General features: G+C 37.5%; 1 protein-coding gene across 2 annotated transcripts in view; it reads left to right on the top strand.

Moving 5' to 3' along the window:
- Window positions 1–20,682, top strand: part of BRD1 (bromodomain containing 1) — a 69,868-nt gene that overhangs the window by 24,691 nt on the left and 24,495 nt on the right. Inside the window, exons 4-8 of one of the 2 annotated variants that reach the window (XM_086610375.1) lie at window positions 1,869–2,000; window positions 6,150–6,278; window positions 7,090–7,402; window positions 8,210–8,470; window positions 12,073–12,177. In XM_086610375.1, the coding sequence (XP_086466501.1) occupies window positions 1,869–2,000; window positions 6,150–6,278; window positions 7,090–7,402; window positions 8,210–8,470; window positions 12,073–12,177 (940 nt within the window). Of the gene's footprint in view, window positions 1–1,868; window positions 2,001–6,149; window positions 6,279–7,089; window positions 7,403–8,209; window positions 8,471–11,688; window positions 12,178–20,682 lie in introns of both variants that reach the window. The other variant, XM_086610374.1, reaches the window with a different exon arrangement.

The raw sequence follows: 20,682 nt of genomic DNA, 5'->3' as shown, positions 1-20,682 counted from the left end.
GCGAGGACAAGCAGTCCACTTTTAGCAGTAGCCACAACTTAATTTTGGTCCTGAAAAACAGTAAAACTATGAAAAAAATTGTATAGCTATGTCCGTTAACAGTTAGGTTGCTTTTCCACACAGTAGGATCTGTACTTGGAGATGAAGAGATGTAGCACAACAGCAGTTACAGGCAGTGTAGACTTTCTAATTCAGTGAGTCTCTGAGAATTTTAAGGAATTAAAAATGTGCATGTAGATATTTGTTTTGTCAAAGTTTACTTTGAGCTATTCTGGCCCTCAACAGTTAAATTATTACATGTCTAAGTCAAGACTTAACTCCTTAAAAGAAATGTTTTTTCTTTTACTAGTAGTATTAGTCATTTGGAAAGGGAACTAGAAGTTAGCTACCATTTTTCATTCTTTTTTTGTGTATGTTTTTTTCAAAAAGAGGAACAAACTGTTTTCTAGATTGCTATATTGTAATACAGAGATAGTTGTTAATTAAGGATTTTCAAATTCAGTGAAGTCACAGATTTGAATAAAACTGACTTCATAGCTTCCATAGGTATTTGCCTTTACTTTTGCAAAGTGTATAAAGCAAAAAAAACCAACCGTGCAGATCATAGAATCATAGCACTCGCAAATCTATTAGATACTCTTTTTAAACTGCCAGTTTTTCCAGTTCCATTTTTAGAACCTTCTGTCTGAAAAATTGCGCAAGCTTCCTTTAGAGGACATATGATATTTCTAAATTATCCTTCTATTAAGGAGGTTTTTTGCTTTGAGTGTAACGATTTGTAATATTGGTTATTGTTCATCTGCTTAGCCAGTTTTCTTTATTCCTCTGTCTTCTATTTTTTATAATTTATGGAATTTATTGTTTGTTTGCTTTAGTTTAAAGAAAACCACACCATGATGATTACTTATCAACTGTATATTACATTAGACTAGTTACAGGCAAGCATACAAAGCTTTGGATCTCTTTCTTAATCTCACTGTGAGAGATTTGGATCTCTTATAAAATACTCATTGTAAATGTAATAATTTCCCAAAGCAGATGTTTCTTTTGTGTACTTGGTACTAATACCAGTACTTCTACTTTTTTATGATATTGTTCCTGGTAAATTACCAATAGCATTTGAATACTATAAGTAGTATTCCAATATCCCTTTTTGTCTTTTGAGTAGTAAAAACAAGCAAGAAGGGCTCTGTTCTCTGTATGTACAAATCAAACTAAACACTGCAAGTGTTTCAACTCTGCTTCTTCCTAAAAATGTGTGAATTAAGTTCTTTCATCCATTCACTGAAAGATTGTATTACTGCATTACCCATTTGCAGTACCATTTGAAGTTACTGTATTATTTAATAAAATACTTTTCCTTTTCTGTCCTCAGAGGTCATAATGGTTTTGTTCTGTTACGAATGTGTCCAGATTCTGCTGGGTGTGGGGGAGGTGGACTGTGTTTAGCACAACAAGAATGTGTTTCTGCCAGGCTTGAGTTTGTGAAGAAGCTATTAATGTTCACCTGGTTTGGATTTTCATGTGAAAATACCGAATATTATTTTGCAGCTCATTATACTGCTGGGTTGCTGTTTGATGTGTTGCTTTTTCTGATGTAAATAACCTTCATCATACGACTGCTTTCCAGTTTATAGATTTTGTTTTCAACTAGATGGTTGAGAAATTCTAGAAGATACCCTGACCAGAGGTTTTCTTTTGTTATAGTATGAGGCTTACGACCAAGTGCTGTAGCTATAAGACAGTAGTTTCTCTTTACCTGTGAATACTTTCTGTAATTACATAAAACTAGTGTATAAAAAGAGGTTTGGTTTTGTTTGGTTTTATTTTGTTTTCATTGTATAAAAACCTTTTGATTCTTTTCCTAGAGAGAAGATGATGAAGAAATGCAAGCCTTAAAAGAAAAATTGAAGTACTGGCAAAGGCTGCGACATGATCTTGAAAGAGCACGTTTGTTGATTGAACTTATACGTAAGCGTGAAAAATTAAAAAGAGAACAGGTAAATGGAGTACCTTTGAATTTGTTGAAACTTTTTTGAAGGAAAGATAGTTTAAGTATTCTCACACAGTTTTTGCAATAGAAAGGCTGCAGAGTTTGTCTTTTAATCCTCACGAAGGATCATGAAGCATATGTGGATGCGCACACTCATGCAAACTGTTTAAATTGTACAAAATTGTCATACAGTCATAGAATGGTTTGAGTTGGAAGAGACATTTAAAGACTGTCTAGTCCAACCCTCCCTGCAATGAGCAGAGATGTCTTCAACTTGATCAGGTTGCTCAGAGCCCTGTCCAGCCTGACCTTGAATGTTTTCAGGGATGGGGCAACTACAGCTTCTCTGCGCAACCTGTTCCAGTGCTTCACCACCCTCACTGTAAAAAATTTCTTCCCTTTTATCTAGTCTGAATCTACCTTTTTTAGTTTAAAACCATTACCCCTTGTCCTGTTGCAACAGATGCTACTAAAAATTCCATCCCAGTCTTTCTTATAAGCCCCTTTAAGTTATTGAAAGGCCACAGTAAGGTTTCCCCAGAGCCACCATCTCTTCTTCAGGCTGAACAACCCCAACTCAGCCTTTAATCGTAGGAGAGGTATTCTAGCCCTCTGATAGTCTTCGTGGCCCTCGTCTGGACCCGCTCCAACAGGTCCTTGTCTTTCCTGTGCTGAGGACTCCAGAGCTGAACACAGTACTCCAGGTGGGGTCTCATGAGAGCAGAGTAGAAGGGGAGGATCACCTCCCTCGATCTGCTGGCCACACTTCTTTGGATGCAGCCCAGGATACGGTTGGCCTTCTGGACTGCAAGCATACATTGTTGGCTCATGTTGAGCTTCTCCTCAACCACCACCCCAAATCCTTCTCCACAGAGGTGCTCTCAATCCCTTCATCTCCCAGACTGTATTGACACCAGAGATTGTCCCAACTCATGCGCATGACCTTGGCCTTGTTGAACCTCATGAGGATCATATAGGCTCACTTCTCAAGCTTGTCCAGGTCTCTCTGTATGGCATTCTGTCCCTCAGGCGTGTCAATTGCACTGCTCAGCTTGATATTGTCTGCAAATCTGGAAAGGGTGCACTCGGTCCCACTATGTCGTTGATGAAGATTTTAAACAGTACTGGTCCCAATATGGACCCCTCAGGGACACCACTTGCCACCAGTCTCCATCTGGACATTGAGCCATTGGCCACTATTTTGAATGTGACCATCCAGCTAGTTTCTTATCGCTGAAGGATCCGCCCATGAAATCTCTTTGTCTCCAATTTATGAAGAAGGGTATTGTGGGATGACATCCGTAGCGCTCACCTTGTCCACTCGTGTAGTCACTTCATCATAGAAGGCCACTAGGTTGGTCAAGCAGGACTTACCCTTGGTGAAGCCATGCTGGCTGTCTCGAATCACCCCCCTGTCCGCCCTGTGCCTTAGCATAGCTTCTAGGAGGATCTATTCCCTGATCTTCCCAGGCACAGAGGTAAGGCTTAGAGGTCAGTAGTTCTCAGGGTTCTCCTCTATACCCTTTTTAAAAATGGGTTCAACATTTCCGTTTTTCCAGTTTCCGAAGACTTCACCTGACTGCTGCAGCTTCTCAAACATCATGGAGAGTGGTTTGGCAACTACATCAGCCAATCCCCTCAGGACTCTGGGATGCATCTCGTCAGGTCCCATAGACTTAGGATGTTCCTCAGATGGTCACAAACCTGATCTTCTCTTACAGTAGGAGGAACTTTGCTCCTCCAGTCCCTTTCTTGTAGTGCATCCACTTGAGAGGTGTGGGAAGAGGTTGCCAGTGAAGACAGGTGAAAACTTATTGAGTACATCAGCCTTCTCATTGTCCATTGTTACCAGTTTGCCAGTCTGGCTCGTCAAGGAGGATACGATTTCTTTGACCTTCCTTTTCTGCCTGACATACCTACAGAAACCCTTCTTGTTATTCTTTGCATCCCTCGCCAAGTTCAGCTTCATCTATGCCTTAGCCTTCCTGACCCCATCCCTACGCAACTGGGTAGGCATCCATACACTCTTCCCAGGATACCTGTCACTGATTCCACATTTCCGTCTTGCCCTGTGATTTGACCAGCAGGTCTCATCCCTACCAGTCTCTTGCCTTCCTTTCCTCATTTCTTGCACCTGGGCCTCGAGAGCTCTTGCATTCTGTGGAAAGCATCCTTAAAGATACGCCAGCTCTGTTCTGCTGCTCCCTTGTCCCTGAGGGCAGTTTCCCAGGAGTTCCTATTGACTAATTCCTTGGACAGTTGGAGTTTTGCTTCCCTAAAATTCAGGGTCCTGACTTTACTGTTCACCCGATCCATATCTCTCAGGACTGTGAACTCCACCAGTGCATGATCACTGCAGCCCAGACTGTCTTCTGTTCTGATGTCTTCAATTAGCTCACTTGCATTGGTGACCAACAGGTCCAGTATCACATCCCCTCTGGTAGGGCTATGTGTTACGTGCCATTATAAATTATGCTTGAGGCATGTGGGAGTGTCCTGAATTCCCTACAGCTCACTGTCCTACTTTTCCAGCAGATGTCAGGGTGGTTGAAGCAGGAGGAGAGCCTGTGAGCGTGATACCTCCTGTAGCTGGAGTAAGGTGGCTTTGTCAACAGGCTTCTCTTAGTTGGGTGGCCTGCAGTAGACACCAGCCACAAGGTTTCCTTTGTTGCCTTCGTCTCTAATTCTTACCCATAAGCTTTCAACCTGCTCATGGATATTCTTCAGAGACAGATCTTCACGCTCTATCCATTTCTTGATGTAGAGGGCAACTCCTCTGTCCCTCCTTCCTCGCCTGTCCCTTCTGAACGGCTTGTACCCATTGATAGCCACACTCCAGTCAGGGGATTCATCCCATCAACCTTCAGTAATAGCAGCTAGGTCATAGCTTTCTAATAGCATGGTAGCTTCCAGCTCCTGTTTGCTGCCCATGCTGCGTGCATTGGTGTAGAGGAATTATTTAACAAGCCATTCTGTAGAATTGCAGAGACGATCGATTTCTGAAAAACCGTAGAAAATTTGATCTCTTCAGATTTTCCCAATACATGTGCCTATATTGAGTAGCACTTTTATTTTTCTGTCACCAAAAAATAATAAAAAAGCTGCATTTAAGTCTTATGACATTCTAGAGTTAACATTGCTGAGAGAAGAAATTTTAAGAAGTGATAATGCAGGAAGATAACATTTTATATGAAAACATGAAAGCAAAGTGTTTGCCTTTATGAGTCTTTAATTGTCCTTATTTATAAAAACACCATTCCATTTTTACTTTTTACAAGCTGTGAATATTAATTGCGAACTAATACAGTTTGTAATTCTTGAGTTCTTTTTGGAGTTCTGTTCATCATTCCTGTACATTCACATATCACTTGCTATATACGTGTGTTATGCATTATTATTTATGCAAAGGTATTTTATGTGCATGTGTGTATATACTTTGTTTACATGTTTGTATTATATGTATACACACACATATCATTAATATGTCATTAAAAATTAGTTTTTGCCATAACAAGACTGTCTCGATGTTGTTAACTCTTTAAATGGCCTGAAATATAGAGGAGTTGTAATATTGTGAAAAATAATGAAAATTCTGAAGGATGATGAAGTATTTGAAGAAGCTGTTGATTCTGTTTTTTTTAAATTATTTTCTTGGCATTTACTCAGAACATTGTCTTTAAAATTACTCTTTGTTTTGGTCTTATTTAGCCTGTAAATGTTCATCACATTCTCTTTTTACACTTTGAACGTGGCACTACAACTTTCATTTTAAATGTTACCTTTAAATTCTTGTTGTTATTTTCACATTGTTGGCAAAATATGAAGCTGTTCTTGTGTAACATCTTTTCCAACAAAAGAAATACAGTTAAAAAGTGGAACAAAATTAATTTATAGAAAAAATAAAAATTTTATTTTAGAAGCTGGAGTTGAAGTTGAGTCTGCAATGAAAGGATGAGAGTGGTTTTTCTTATAGTCATCAGCTGAAAATGTGTGTCAGACAAGTGCCGGCTGATGAAATTGAAAGTAGCATTGCACTCATGTACCTAAAGTATAGTTATATTGTTTCATACTGCCAGTACTTTACTATTGCTGCAAAAAAACTTTAAAACAGTATCTTAATGAAAAGTGATCAATTGGATAATTGTTGCTTCTTTAGGTCAAGATTGAGCAGGTTGCTATGGAACTTCAGCTTACTCCCTTCACTGTACTTCTGCGGTCAGTCCTGGATCAGCTGCAGGAAAAGGATTCTGCTCGCATATTTGCTCAGCCAGTGAACCTTAAAGAGGTGTGTTTTACACTGTGTTTGCTTAGGACTTGATGGCACTTAGTGCAAGAAACAAATCATTGCATGCAGAGTTGGGAGCAGTGTTACCTTTTAATCTTGATGCTGATAATTTACGTTATGAGTTATGACTTACTGCTATGAAAGTTGATTTATGTTCATGTACCAAACTAATTTCTGGGAAATACTTGTATGGAATAACTATGAGTACATACTGATCTTCTAGGATAAGATTGCTTGATAAAACAAATTCCAAGGGTGTCTTACAAACAGAAATGTGGATACTGTGTTCTTACTTGCAGGTGAAATTCCTTTTCATTCAGTGAGATACCAGATAAACTTAGAGTGTGTTTGTGTGTATGTGTGCATATGAACATATACAACACATTTATACATGTGAGCAAATAACATGTAGACATGCATACATGTCTGTTGTATATATTTACATGTGTATATACACTAGATACGCATGTATATATTCTACATATGTGTACATATGTATAGATACATTTATAAGTATGCATATGCATAAATACACGTATAATATATACATAAAACTATAGAATTCTAAAAACATGTAGTTTCAGTGTCTATTTGTAGAACTCCAACTTCTTACCTAAGGTGCAGAATCTTGTAATGCATAAATGTGCAAATGTTTGCAGTATCAAAATGTGCAATTCTGAGCTACGTTTTGAAGTTCTTGATTTGAGATGTTACAACATATGTTAGAAAATGTGGATCATTTAATAGCTGATGTTTCTTTGTATGTAAGAAGATAATTTTACCTATTTGTGTTTTAAATATTTATTCAAAGGTTCCAGACTATTTGGATCATATTAAACATCCTATGGATTTCTCTACCATGCGAAAACGGTTAGATGCTCAAGGCTATAAAAACCTCAGTGAGTTTGAAGAAGACTTCAATCTTATCATAGATAACTGTATGAAATACAATGCAAAAGATACAATATTCTATAGAGCTGCAGTGCGGTTAAGAGATCAAGGAGGTGTAGTTCTCAGGCAAGCTAGGCGAGATGCTGAAGGAATCGGTTATAATAATGAAACTGGAATGCACTTACCCGAACGGCCTAAACTTGAGTCACCCCAGCCTTTCTCTTGGGAAGATGGTAAGATGTTTTTGGATTACGTTTAAAAGTTGCATTTTTCATTACACACAGTGTGTACATCCTATACAGATGTTTAAGATTGTTGCTGTTCAGTTTGCTGACTAGATCCACCCCCCATTGAAAACACTGCTTGAAAGATTCAAGTGTTTCTCTTCTACTAGATCTGTCATTAGAGAACAGCGTTATCCACATTCTGATTTTGACTATGCCAGAGCCTAATTTAATGAGATAACATTAAAAAGGTTTTTAAATTGAGCATGTGCTTTCAAGTGATTGTATATGCTTGTAAGTCATGGAAAATGACTACCAGTACTCATAAACTTCAGCACATTCTTAAATAACCTACTAAATTAAAAAATCAATCACATTTGTAATGCTAGGAACTAAAATTGCTTCTTTTGACATATATATCAGTTTTCTGAGGTTTTGGCAGTAAAGAGGAATAATTGACATGTTTCTTATATAACTATAATATTGCCCTTCTCTTTGACAAGAAGGAAATCATCTATTAGGATGGGAAAGATTAATTACGTTCTTCTGACCTTTTAATTCTTTGCTCTACTACTTAATTTTCTTGAGTAAAACGCTGATCAAGAAGAATAGTAATTATATAGTAGGAATTTGTTTCAACGTTTCTTCACTGGTAACGGTGAAGCTGCTAAGACTGTAATTTAAGTAGCTTTTTGATGACGATTTTTAATTCTGGCAAGTTAATTTTATTTTTTTTTCTTCCTGTTAGTATTATTATTCTGGGAAACATGCTGGGAAACACTAACATGTTTTCAATTATACGTATTCTGACTTCAGTGGATAGGTTACTGAATCCTGCAAACAGAGCGCATATGTCCTTGGAAGAACAGCTGAGAGAGTTGCTAGAAAAACTTGATCTCACCTGTGCAATGAAATCCAGTGGGTCAAGGAGCAAAAGAGCAAAGCTGTTAAAGAAAGAAATCAGCATTATTCGTAACAAACTAAGTCAGCAACACAACCAAGCTCCTCAAATAGAATCAGGTATTGGAAGTTTTGAAGAAGAAAGTGCAGCATTAGAACAAGATGGAGAAGAAGAAGGTAAGATCTTAAGTCATGTTTAAATCAGTACTGTTATGAACTTCTTCAGTCAGGTGCTTTAATCATGTGAATTAAAGAGTGTAATAAAAAAATATTGTATTTAATTTTTAAAGGGACAAATAGCCACTTAATCAAAACAAATATTTTAAGAATGTAAGAATGATCTTTTTATAAAAAACCTACCTCCATTATTTTTCACAGTAGCAAGGCTTTTTAAAAATTGAGACATTAAGAAATGAAAGTACAGACACTCTCTCATGAAAAGGAATTGGAATTGGTGGAGTGGAAAACATCTTTGTGTTTTTGGAAATCCACTTAAATGCCAAAATATGTATTAGAGATCATGTGAGCCTACGTCAATGGTGCTGAAAGCTCTGGCCGTTGTACTGTCTTTTATAGATTTTCGTTCTCTACTCCAGACTCTGGGGAGGGTGGAGGGTAGGTTTGGGTTGGTGTGTGGTGGGGTTTTTTATTATTTTTTTTAAACAAAGCTAACTGTTGATAAGACCTAACAAACTTCATGTTGTAGAATCAAGTCAGCCATATCTAACCATCCCTTCCCCTTGTGCTTCTCTTCCTCCTCAAAACATTGGTCTCAGAACTGCATCTACTCTTGGCTGATTCCTGTTGATTTCAATGAGAACAATATAATAGAAAGACCTAACTTTATATTTCAGTTGAATATAGTACTTGCTTTTTTAGCTTTTAAGTCAGTTACTGAAGTCTTTATTGCTCATTTTTAAATAATGCAAAAAAAAAAAATCTGGTCTTTATTAAAAAAAAAAAAATCTAATTGAGTTTGTTCATGACCAGCTCCTCTCTAAAAAGCTACCAGTTTTTCTGTAGGAGAGTTAGAGATCCGTTTCATTTTGAATAAGTACATTGAATAGGAGGAGGAAAGAGCTCAAGGGAAGGTGGAAGCATGGTAACAAATAAAACAGTTTGTGTCTGGTGCAGCTTGATGCTATCAGAATTTTCGAAAGTGAAGTCAATAAGATGACTGTCCGTAACTGCCATTCAAACAGCAGCTTGGTGTTTAGTTTTTAGTGTGACTAAGAGAATGCTTCTCAAACATACAACTTGCTTGAGACTTGATAAGTGAACCAGCGTGCTTGTTCTGAGGCTGTTAAGTATTCCTAAAACGTTTAATGAGTCATTTTTTTGAATCTGGATTCTTTTGATCTTCAAGCAATAATGCTACTGAATGTAGTTCTTTAGGAATGTAGTTTTTGGCAGATAATGAATACGCTATTTTTTTTTTACTTGTAGCTTAACGTTTTTATGATACAGTCTTTCACTGCAGCTGTTGTGCTAAAAATAGTCCAAAAGTGAGCAGTAGCTGTTTTCTTGTATTTACAGTACACTTTTTTTAAGAAGCATAATGAAGAGCATGATCCAGAGTTCATTGGCATTGTTGTTACAATTCTGATCTAGTGAAGAGTAATAGTCATTAGTTCAAATTGCAATTCTGAAATGGAAGGTACTCAGAGGAGTAAAGAAAACAAACTGCGAAAAAGAAGGATGAGGAAAGTGGTAGTATACTGTGCCAAGGATCTCTACAGGAGCTGACTTTAGAAGAGCTGTGAATTCCTGCCCTTGCAATTCTGTCTTCAGTTTCTGATCACATCAAAAATACATTACCAGAATAATCCTGTGAAATTTAGGCTTTAGTGTCTAAGTAGTTCTCAGGTGGTTTTCAACACTTAAAGCTTTTGTGAATATTTTCTAATTAATTGCGAAAAAATCAGAAATTGTTTACAAAGAACAGTCAGCTTGGACGTTCTAAACTACAGGCTTTTTTAATTGGTGGTACTTCAAATGTGCTTATCTGTCTGTAAATTTCATTCGAAATGTCTTCCTGAAATATTATTTACCAATTCTAATACTTGTATGCTTTCAAAGGATGTGAGCATAGTCACTTTATTTTAATATTATATTTTTAATATGAACTATGCTGTTGTTTGATTAAAGTTTAAACAATGGGGCAGAGATTTTTCTGCACTTGGAAGTCATTGATTTCCAAGTAAGCATTGCTGAGCCAAAACAATGTAGAGATAATATTTAATCCACTGCAGATACAGGGCTTAAACCCTTGGGTTTTTCACCTTTTTTTCAGATGGCATATAAAAATTAATTAAATTTTAAAATTTCATGTGATATCATAAGTATTACGTTGGTCTCATACATTTACTCTAGAATAAGCATCTTCTTCATACTGATTGGTATATTAAAAGATTCTTTTGGAAGCTAGAAAGAAGGTTTTAACATCTTTTTGAGTTGGTAGTTATGGGTTAGGAAGTCCTTTTATTGTATTTGGGAATGCTGCAACAGTAGAATGTTTATTTTCTTTCCCATCACTTTCAATGAAAAACCAAAACTAGTTTTATCCGCTCACAGTTAAATCTCTGTTGTCTTTTCCCAGCATGGAATTATTTAAATTGACTGGGACACGATCATGTTAAAAAAATGTAAAAAAATAAGAAAAAAAGGGAAGGAAATAAAAATGGTAGAGGGTGGTTTTTCTGATTTCTCCTATCAAGTTTGTATTGTCAAGTGTGTATTTGCCAAGCTGCAAGACTTTGGGGGTGTTGTTTTTTTTTTCCCCCCTCCCTTCTTTTTATTTCATTTTCTTTTTGGTAGATAAAACTTCTAGCCACAACTGCAAAACAGCTTTGCAAATCTTGCCTTTCTGTAACTTTTATAACATATTTTAGCTCACTCTAGTAGATCAGGTTACGAATATTTTTTGTTTTTAATGCTTATCTGATAAAATTTGTCTTAGGCACATGAGGTCAATATTGATAAGGTGAAATAGATAAAAATGTATATTATAAAAAATTTTACTTGAATGGCAGTGTAATTGCATTTAACAGATAATCATTCACCACCCCAACTTTCTATTTTTAAAAAAATAGATTTCTTAGTTTTGAGTTAATGAAACTAACATAACTGCATGAGAAGTAAAAAGTATTTATCCAGGTGTAAATTGTTAACACCAACTATAAACACCTACTTTTCTATCCCTGTTACATTCCCAGTTTAAAAGTAGGAAGTACTAACTAGGACAGATTGTTGCTAGACAAGGTTTGTTTTTAAAATGTTATGCTTTGTTTCCAAACAACAATTTATTTGGTGGGCTGCACATTTATAGTGAGTTTTATAATAGACTTTATAACTACAGGTTTTCAAAAATCACACTCTATTTATAATTTTTTCAGGAGATAAATCTCCCCCTAAACTTGAACCATCAGATGCATTACCTCTTCCTTCAAACTTGGAGACTAATTCAGAACCACCAACCCTCAAACCAGTAGAACTCAATCCAGAGCAGAGTAAGCTTTACAAAAGAGTAAAATTTGATAATGAATTATATAGCACTTCCATTCAGAAAGAAATAAATGGACACACTCCAGAACACTTACTTGACAGTAATCTCAATGAGTCGACTGTTTCTGCTGTAGCTGAGTCATCAACTGATGTAAACAGACGTACATCCATTCTCTTCTGCAAATCGAAAAGTATAAGCCCCCAAAAGTCTGCAAAGAACACTGAAACCCAGCCAACTTCTCCACAGCTAGGGACCAAAACCTTTTTGTCTGTAGTCCTTCCAAGGTTGGAGACACTTCTGCACCCAAGGAAAAGATCAAGGAGTGCATGTGGAGATTCTGAGGTTGATGATGAGTCCCCTGTAAAGCGCTTGGATACAGGTAAATGTTACAAAACTTACTTGAATGGATGCATCTTGAAAGTTAACATACCTGTTAATTTTTTGACATACATATAATTATTGATTTTCAGATTTTAGCACTTGAACGGTTTTTCCTCATAGTTGAGTAGTTAAAGTTCAGAAAATTAGTGATTCATTTTTGTGTTGGCCCTATCCAGTTAGACTTAGTGAAGCAAGTTTTACCTTTTCACAGTTGTCACTTTAGGAATGGAATCTTCACGTTTACATGTATGGGTGGGTGATTATTTCTTTTTTTTAAAGCTGTTTTCTCTCTCCTTTTGTTGCAACCAATAGGAAAGGTGAATCAGCTGCTTTTTTGGAAATTCCCTGTTAAATTACATGGAAACTTTGTGTATATGGTGCCAAAACTTAGAACTCTTATAAGGAGTAGCATGGAAAATGCGTGTTCCATGTATGACTTCATTTTGCTGTAGTGTTACTCCAAGCATATTTTCACGTTCTGAAACTGATGACTGTATGCGAGGTACTTTCGTATACCCATGTATTTTATGGAAGTGTTAAAATCCCAAAGTATACTGGCGTTTCCTGTGTTTTTTCTTCAGTCTGTGCACTTTAAATAAAGTTGAAGAATCTACACTTACATTACACTTGTAAGGTTATGCTCTTAATGAGACTTCTCGAAAGAACATTAAAAAAAAAAGTTATCTTGATATGTCGGTGCAGTAATGTTGAAGACATTCATTACACCTTTTCTTAGCAAACCATAGTTCTATTTATTAGAGAAGTTTGAACAAACCCCTCTTTGAGGAAGAACAGCAGCATAAGGAAATTATTTAAGTGTATTTCTGTAATGTTATCCATGGCCATTGCTGTGACTTTTGTATTACCTTTGAAATAAATACTGTTTCATTGTCATGTTGATGACCTGTATGCAGGTATGAAAACAGCATCTGTTTTTTTTGTGATCTTTAAAGATACAAGAATTTAATTTGAACATTTATTGTGAAGACGTGCTCCAAAAGCTATTTGGGTTTTTTTGTGGGTATTTTCGTGATTCAGTGGGGGAGCAAGTTCTGTTGGTGTGGTTTTTTTTGTTTGTTTGTTTTGTTTTTCTTTGTTTTTTTTTTGTTCGTTTGTCTTCTGGAGTTTTTTTTAATGATCAAGTAAGGAGGAAAATTATTCTTATGCTGGAATCATAGCATAAGAAAATAAGTAAGATTTGGTGCTAGGGAGGCAGAGTGTCTTTTAATTTATATTTTTTTTGTTTGTTTTGCCACTTTGGAGAGCCTCGGTTTCCATTCCTTTTCATAACAGCCTGGAAAGAGCACGTAGGCTTGATCGGGTACATGAGTTCTGAGGTGGGAATCGTGTGATGATAGAAATGACTTGATCTTCATTAATGATATAAAAAGCTTTGGTTTCCAAATATTATAGAATCATAGAATGGTTAGGGTTGGAAGGGACCTCAAAGATCATCAAGTTCCAAGCCCCCTGCCATGGGCAGGGAAATCCTCCACTACACCAGGTTGCCCAAAGCCTCATCCAACTTGGCCTTGAACACCTCCAGGGATGGGGCATCCACAACCTCTCTGGGCAACCTGTTCCAGTACCTCACCACCCTCAATGTAGAGAATTTCTTTCTTATATCTAACCTAAATCTGCCCTCTTTCAGTTTAAATCCATTGCCCCTTGTCGTATCACTACACGCCCTTGTAAAAAGTCCCTCTCCAGCTTTCCTGTAGGCCCCCTTTAGGTACTGGAAAGCTGCTATAAGATCACCCCGGAGCCTTCTCTTGTCCAGGCTGAACAGCCCCAACTCTCTCAGCCTGTCTTCATAGCAGAGGTGTTCCAGCCCTCTGATCATCTTCGTGGCCCTCCTCTGGACTCGTTCCAGTAGCTCCATGTCCTTCTTGTGTTGGGGACTCCAGAGCTGAACACAGTATTCCAGGTGGGGTCTCACGAGAGCTGAGTAGAGGGGCAGAATCACTTCCCTCGACCTGCTGGCCACGCTCCTTTTGATGCAGCCCAGGATACGGTTGGCTTTCTGGGCTGCCAGCGCACATTGACGGCTCATGTTGAGCTTCTCATCCACCAGCACTCCCAAGTCCTTCTCATTAGGGCTGCTCTCCATCCATTCTCCGCCCAGCCTGTATTTGTGCATAGGATTACCCCAACCCATGTGCAGGACCTTGCACTTGGCCTTGTTGAACTTCATTAGGTTATACCAATATATATATATTCCAACTGGCTAGTCTTTAATATAGGTAATTTCATTATGTACCTTTATACAGATTGTGTCTTATCAAATGCACAGTGAATCATTTTGCTAGATCAATCAGACAAAGAATTAGTACTACTTCCTTGAAATTTTTGTCTTAAATATTGTGAATTGTTTCTTTGGGGGAAAAATGTTTTTATTATATAAGAAAACTGACTTAATTCTTGACAAAAAAAACCCACTACCAGATTTCTGAATGCATTTAAAATCTGTCATTTTGTTCCTTTTCTCTATGTGGAATTAGGTATATGTGGGGCAGGTGTGCTTTCGATTATCTTCAAAAGAAAACCACAAAAAAAACCAAAACCAAGCCAAACATTTATGAATAATTTCTTCTAATTTTAGTACTTTTCCCATTTTAGAATTTCTAGGTGGGTTTGTTTTTTTTTTTAATGTAGTACGTAGGCTGGTAACAGGAATAAAATCCAAAGGTTGAAGAGGGGTTTTTAAAATAAAATTCTGTAGCCTCTCTGAAGCTAATGAAGATATGCACAGAATTAAATTTATGTAGAACTAATGCTTAGAGGCCATTGATATTTAAAGTTTTCATTTATTTGTTCAGGAAGAGACTATGTATGTGAATTGAAATGGTTTAGCCAGATTAAATTCACCTGAAGGTGTTCTAGTTACGCTTTAATAATAGTACATGGATTTTTAAGCATTTATGGTTCATACCGGTGTGTCAGCATATCAAATCTTATTCCTGTGATTGTTTTTTCGTTTGCAACCAAACATTTTGCTTTTGCATTGGAGATTTTATTCCTCGTGTTATTGTCAAATTTGTATCTCCATACTAATTTGAGCAATTTGCAAACCAGCACAAACGTCAGATGGTTTCCAAGATTTAAAACCAGTTGTTTTGCTTTTGCATTTGCAAGCTGGTGTTGATTCATGCAGATGTCTGTTCTGATAATAAATGAGATGACATGTACAGTAATATAATTTTTTTTTTGTTAGGATATTTGTATCAAAATTTAAATTTCATGCTGCTGGTAAAAAATGTTTTTATTCAAAATAATTCAGCAGACATGAACTTTGCTCTCCAAAGCCATACCATGATAGAAAAGGCGTGCTTCAGGCTTCTTACACACGTTCTTGTGAGTTAGCAACTTCGTGAGCAAGCACTGTAGTTGAAATGAGTTATTGCACAGTTTTGTTTTGACTGGTATGAATGTTAAATATCCTCAATTCTAGTGAATATAGGAAAAAAAGACATTAGAAAGGACTTTGTCTAATATGCAAAGAATTGAAATTTTTAAGTGGTCGAGCTGCACTGTCACATCTTGTTGGTTAGCCTTCAAGGACCTCTTCTTCCGAGCTCAAGACTGGTGCATCCCAACAGGTAGGAAGTCAAGAAAGGGCACCAAGAGACCTGCGTGGTTAAATGGGTAACTGTTGGGCAAACTCAAGTGGAAAAAGAGAGTGTACAGATCATGGAAGGAGGGGCACGCCACTTGGGAGGAATATAGGTCTGCTGTCAGAGGAGGTAGGGAGGCAACTAAGAAAGCTAAGACCTCCTTGAAATTAAACCTTGCAAGAAAGGTCAAGGACAACAGAAAGGGCTTCTTCAAATACATTGCAGATAAAACTAACACTAGAGGCAACGTAGGCCCACTGGTGAATGAGGAAGGGGAAGTCGTGCTTGACAAACCTGATAGCCTTTTATGAGGACATCAGCCAGTGGGTGGATGATGGTAGAGCAGTGGATGTGGTCTATCTTGACTTCAGTAAAGCATTTGACACAGTCTCCCATGGCATCCTCACAGCTTAACTGAGCAAGTGTGGTCTGGATGATCGGGTAGTGAAGTGGATTGTGAACTGGCTGAAGGATAGAAGCCAGAGAGTAGTGGTCAATGGGACGGAGTCCAGATGGAGGCCTGTATCCAGTGGAGTCCCTCAAGGGTTGGTACTGGGACCAGTATTGTTCAACATATTCATCAATGACTTGGATGAGGGAATAGAGTGCATGGTCAGCAAGTTTGCTGATGACACTAAACTGGGAGGAGTGGCTGACACACCTGAAGGCTGTGCTGCCATTCAAAGAGACCTGGACAGGCTGGAGAGTTGGGTGGGGAGAAATTTAATGAAATACAACAAGGGCAAGTGTAGTGTCTTGCATTTGGGTAAGAACAACCCCACGTACCAGTACAAGCTGGAGACTGAACTGTTGGGGAACAGCACAGGGGAAAGGGACCTGGGGGTCCTGGTGGACAGCAGGATGACCATGAGCCAGCAATGTGCCCTTGTGGCCAAGAAGGCCAGTGGCATCCTGGGATGTATTAGAAGGGGTGTGGTTAGTAGGTTGAGAGAGGTTCTCCTCCCCCTCTTCTCTGCCCTGATGAGGCCGCATCTGGAATATTGTGTCCAGTTCTGGGCCCCTCAGTTCAAGAAGGACAAGGAACTGCTTGAGAGAGTCCAGCGCAGGGCCACAAGGATGATTAAGGGAGTGGAGCATCTCCCTTATGAGGAAAAGCTGATGGAGCTGGATCTCTTTAGCTTGGAGAAGAGGAGACTGAGGGGGGACCTCATTAATGTTTATAAATATGTAAAGGGAGACTGCCATGAGGATGGAGCCAGGCTCTTCTCACTGGCATCCAATGATAGGACAAGGGGAAATGGATATGAGCTGGAACATAGGAGGTTCCGCTTAAACATGAGGAAGAACTTCTTCCCAGTAAGGGTAACAGAACACTGGAACAGGCTGCGCAGAGATGTTGTGGAGTCTCCTTCTCTGGAGATGTTCAAAACCTGCCTGGCCGCGTTCTTGTGTGATCTGATCTAGGTGGTCCTGCTCCAGCAGGGGGATTGGACTAGATGATCCTTTGAGGTCCCTTCCAATCCCTAACATTTTGTGATCTTTTTTCTTCCTTACCTATTCATAACTAATGGCGGTTTTGCCTTTAATTAAGGATGCCTTGTTGTTTTATCCATCAGCTTACTCAGTCTTCTCAGTATTTCCTTCTTTCATGTCACTCATGCATTCTTACATGAAGATGTTCAAAGGAAGACTCTAAAGCTTACCTGTTAAAGTAAAACCACACCTATGTTGTCTGATGTTTCATTGTTCTCTTAGACTGCTTTTTATTCTGCTCTCTTGAATTACGTTTGAAGTTGATATGCTTGCCAGTTAGTTTAAAGAAAGACACATACAGGATCCATTGACACGCTGTTTGTAAGTATGGTGTCCCATCTGTTGTTTTTTTTATATACAAAATAATTATTGAAATACTGGCTTTTTTCCAGAACTGGGGGACTATTGCACAGCATGCCTTAACCTTCAAAGAGGACTGAAGGCAGTTTAATACTCTGACCTCCCTTTATATGTGAATCTTTGTTAAAAAAATGTGAAGCAATAGTGTAATGTAGCATTAAATTTTAATTTCATAGTGTTCTCTTAGGGCATTGTCACTTACATATATAGCACATCTTTCTCCATAGTTGCCATATGGAAATGACAACTACATAGTGGAGAGTTGTCTCTTAAAATTTCCTATACATACTCGATGTGTCTTGGGTTTGCTTCATATGGTAGTAGCAATTTTAAAAGATGATAGGTTTTTTTTACTTAGGAAATTTTGGTCATATCAGAGACTGATGTATGATTCTTGAAGTTCAGGCATGTCAAATCTTAACTGCGACAAGTTCAGTGACCTTGTCAAAATATCCATTGCATACTTACCTTGTTCTTTTGTTACCAAGATTAATCCTTTTCATCAGGAAATTAGTTGGTGCAATTATTACCTCTGGTTAATGGATAGAAGGTAGATGTTACCAACCATTTAAAATTTGGCTCTGTCAGTTGTATTTAAGTAAGATAAACTCCTGATCAAATGACTCTTTTAAGATAGCTTTTGACCATTGTAAAATGCTGGATTAGGTTCAGATTAAATTTTCATGTTCTTGGTTTTATCAGTTATCTTTAAGCTTTCATAAATTTACGGTAGTAATTCACAGTTACTGTGTTGGTGCTCTCTATTTTAATTAGAAACTAAATATTTAGAATATACTATCCTAAAGCAATCACTTTAACTTACCATAGAATTAAGATTGCAAATAATGATTATTACAGTGCAGTATAGTTTTTTTTTCCTATTATTTCTTGGCTACATAGCAGTAATAGAAAATTTCAGTAAAACATATAGTTTACTTAGTATTCTTCTTACTTCCAGCTACACAGATTTTCTCAAAGGCATTGAAATGGATGTGAACAAATATTTAATAACATGGATCACTGAATTGGACTATTTAGCACAGTAAAAAGCACAGGTTTTTGAGAGGGCAGGGGAATTTATCATTTCTCAAAATATACTTGGCATGCAGTTGTCAATATACAACAAACATAATTACACCGTATTAGATCTATTAGTAAATGCGAGGCTGACTTTGATTCTGTCCGATTGCTACAAAATGTTCGATGACGCTTAAGAACTGTAAGTAACCTGTTTATGAATTCCACTTGCATATCGTATAATTTAATATTGACCACTTAATATTATTTGGTGTGATAAGGACAGAGATTATATATGGAGTAAAATGGAGTACAGGTTATGTTTTTAATTCTTCAGTACTTGATTTCTAATAAATCTTTGACTTTCTGGAGCACAGACCAATATGATTAAAAGTCAAGCTTCATATGTGCAGCGTTCAGTTAACATTTCTCTAAATGGAAGTAAAACAGGCTTCTCTAAGAACGTAACTGTCCTAAGTAAATAGCAAACTATACATATATTCATGAGTAAAATGCAGTAATTAGACTAAATCTACTGACAGATCCAGAGTCCTTATACTTTGGACTAAAACTATTCTTTTTGTTGTTTGTTTGTTGGGTTTTTTTTATTAAGATGCATAGTGATTGTCTCCTGTAAAATCTGATGTGAAATTTAGTAATTTAAGCACTTAGCGATGTCCAGAAACTTCAGCTGCCTGCCTTCAGGAAGCTTCAAAACATAAAGCCTTTTAAGGTGTATGTGCAAACAAACAAAGTGTTGGAGATTCTGAAGGCCTAAAAAGAGTTATCCCCTGCCTTGTTAAATTTGTCAAGTGTAGAGACATGGAGACTCCAGGAACTGAACTGATCCTGAGTTCTCAGGATAGAGAATTACCAAAAAGTGCCGAAGAAAAGAAGTACCAAAAAAAGGAAAAAAAGGCTAAGAAAGTGCAGTTTGACTACACCACTACCAAAATTATTGGGGGAGATGTTAGAGCAAAATGCTCTAACAGGTTTTTTGCAAGGCTTTCTTTGAATGTAGTATCTTCTGAGTTTTTTAAGATACTAGCATCCAACTTATAATTGCTGTGTTTTCTAAGATTAATATAACTGAATCCTCTGTAATAATAAAAAAATGTTTCTAGATACCCTTCTCTCTTTCTTGATGCTGTAGGAATTGTGGAGCCTTTTACTGTGTTCTGACATTTCACTTTTGGAATGCTTAGCTCATTTCTTGGCCCAGGTTTGGCTTTCTAGAAAACAAAATGTCATAGTCCCCTATGTGCTTCATCTGTGGCATTTAACATTAATTTTTCTGTGTGGTGCAGATGGTAAACAGAGAACTGTGGGATTTATTGGAAGTATTAGAAAAATAATTAATTTGGAGATCCACACAGTGCCTATAAATCAAGAACACACTTGCCATGGTGTTGGGGCTGAGTATAGATGGCCTGCCTTCAAATTCACAGGCTTGGATATCGTGAAGTCCTTTGTATCAGGTACATAAGGTACCAGAGTTGGTCAAATCACCATTGGATTTGACCTGTTTTGGAACATGATAGAATAGTTTGGATTGGAAGGGACCTTTAAAAGTCATCTAATCCAACCCCTACATACTCGCCTACAGGTCTGATTTAAGAGATGCATGATCATAAAACTAAATCAAATGACTCCAGCACTAACTTTGGGCACTGAATCTGGAAGTCAAAAATACAGGTGACTTAGGGCTCATTCTACCATGAGTGGAGAGAGAGGGAGATAGTTCCCACAGTGTGGTTGACTGCAAGATGAGTGTCTCAGAAAAGGTTTCTGTTTGGATTTGTTTATGTTTTCTTTTTGACCCTTTCCCCTTTCCCCCCCCCACCCCAGATGAGAATAGATTATGTAGTTGCATGCATAGAAGAAAGTCTGCCATAAAGAGTACGGTAGTATGTACTCTTTTACTGTATCATACATACAGCCAAATGTTTTTGGGCATTTTTTATTGATAACTCTCTTCTGTGTTTCCTATTGTGGTACCCAGACATAGTTTCTTTGGT

This window comes from Tauraco erythrolophus, chromosome 4 (genome assembly GCF_009769465.1).
Source record: "Tauraco erythrolophus isolate bTauEry1 chromosome 4, bTauEry1.pri, whole genome shotgun sequence".
Taxonomy (NCBI): domain Eukaryota; kingdom Metazoa; phylum Chordata; class Aves; order Musophagiformes; family Musophagidae; genus Tauraco; species Tauraco erythrolophus.
This window is presented reverse-complemented; position numbering and strand designations above follow the sequence as displayed.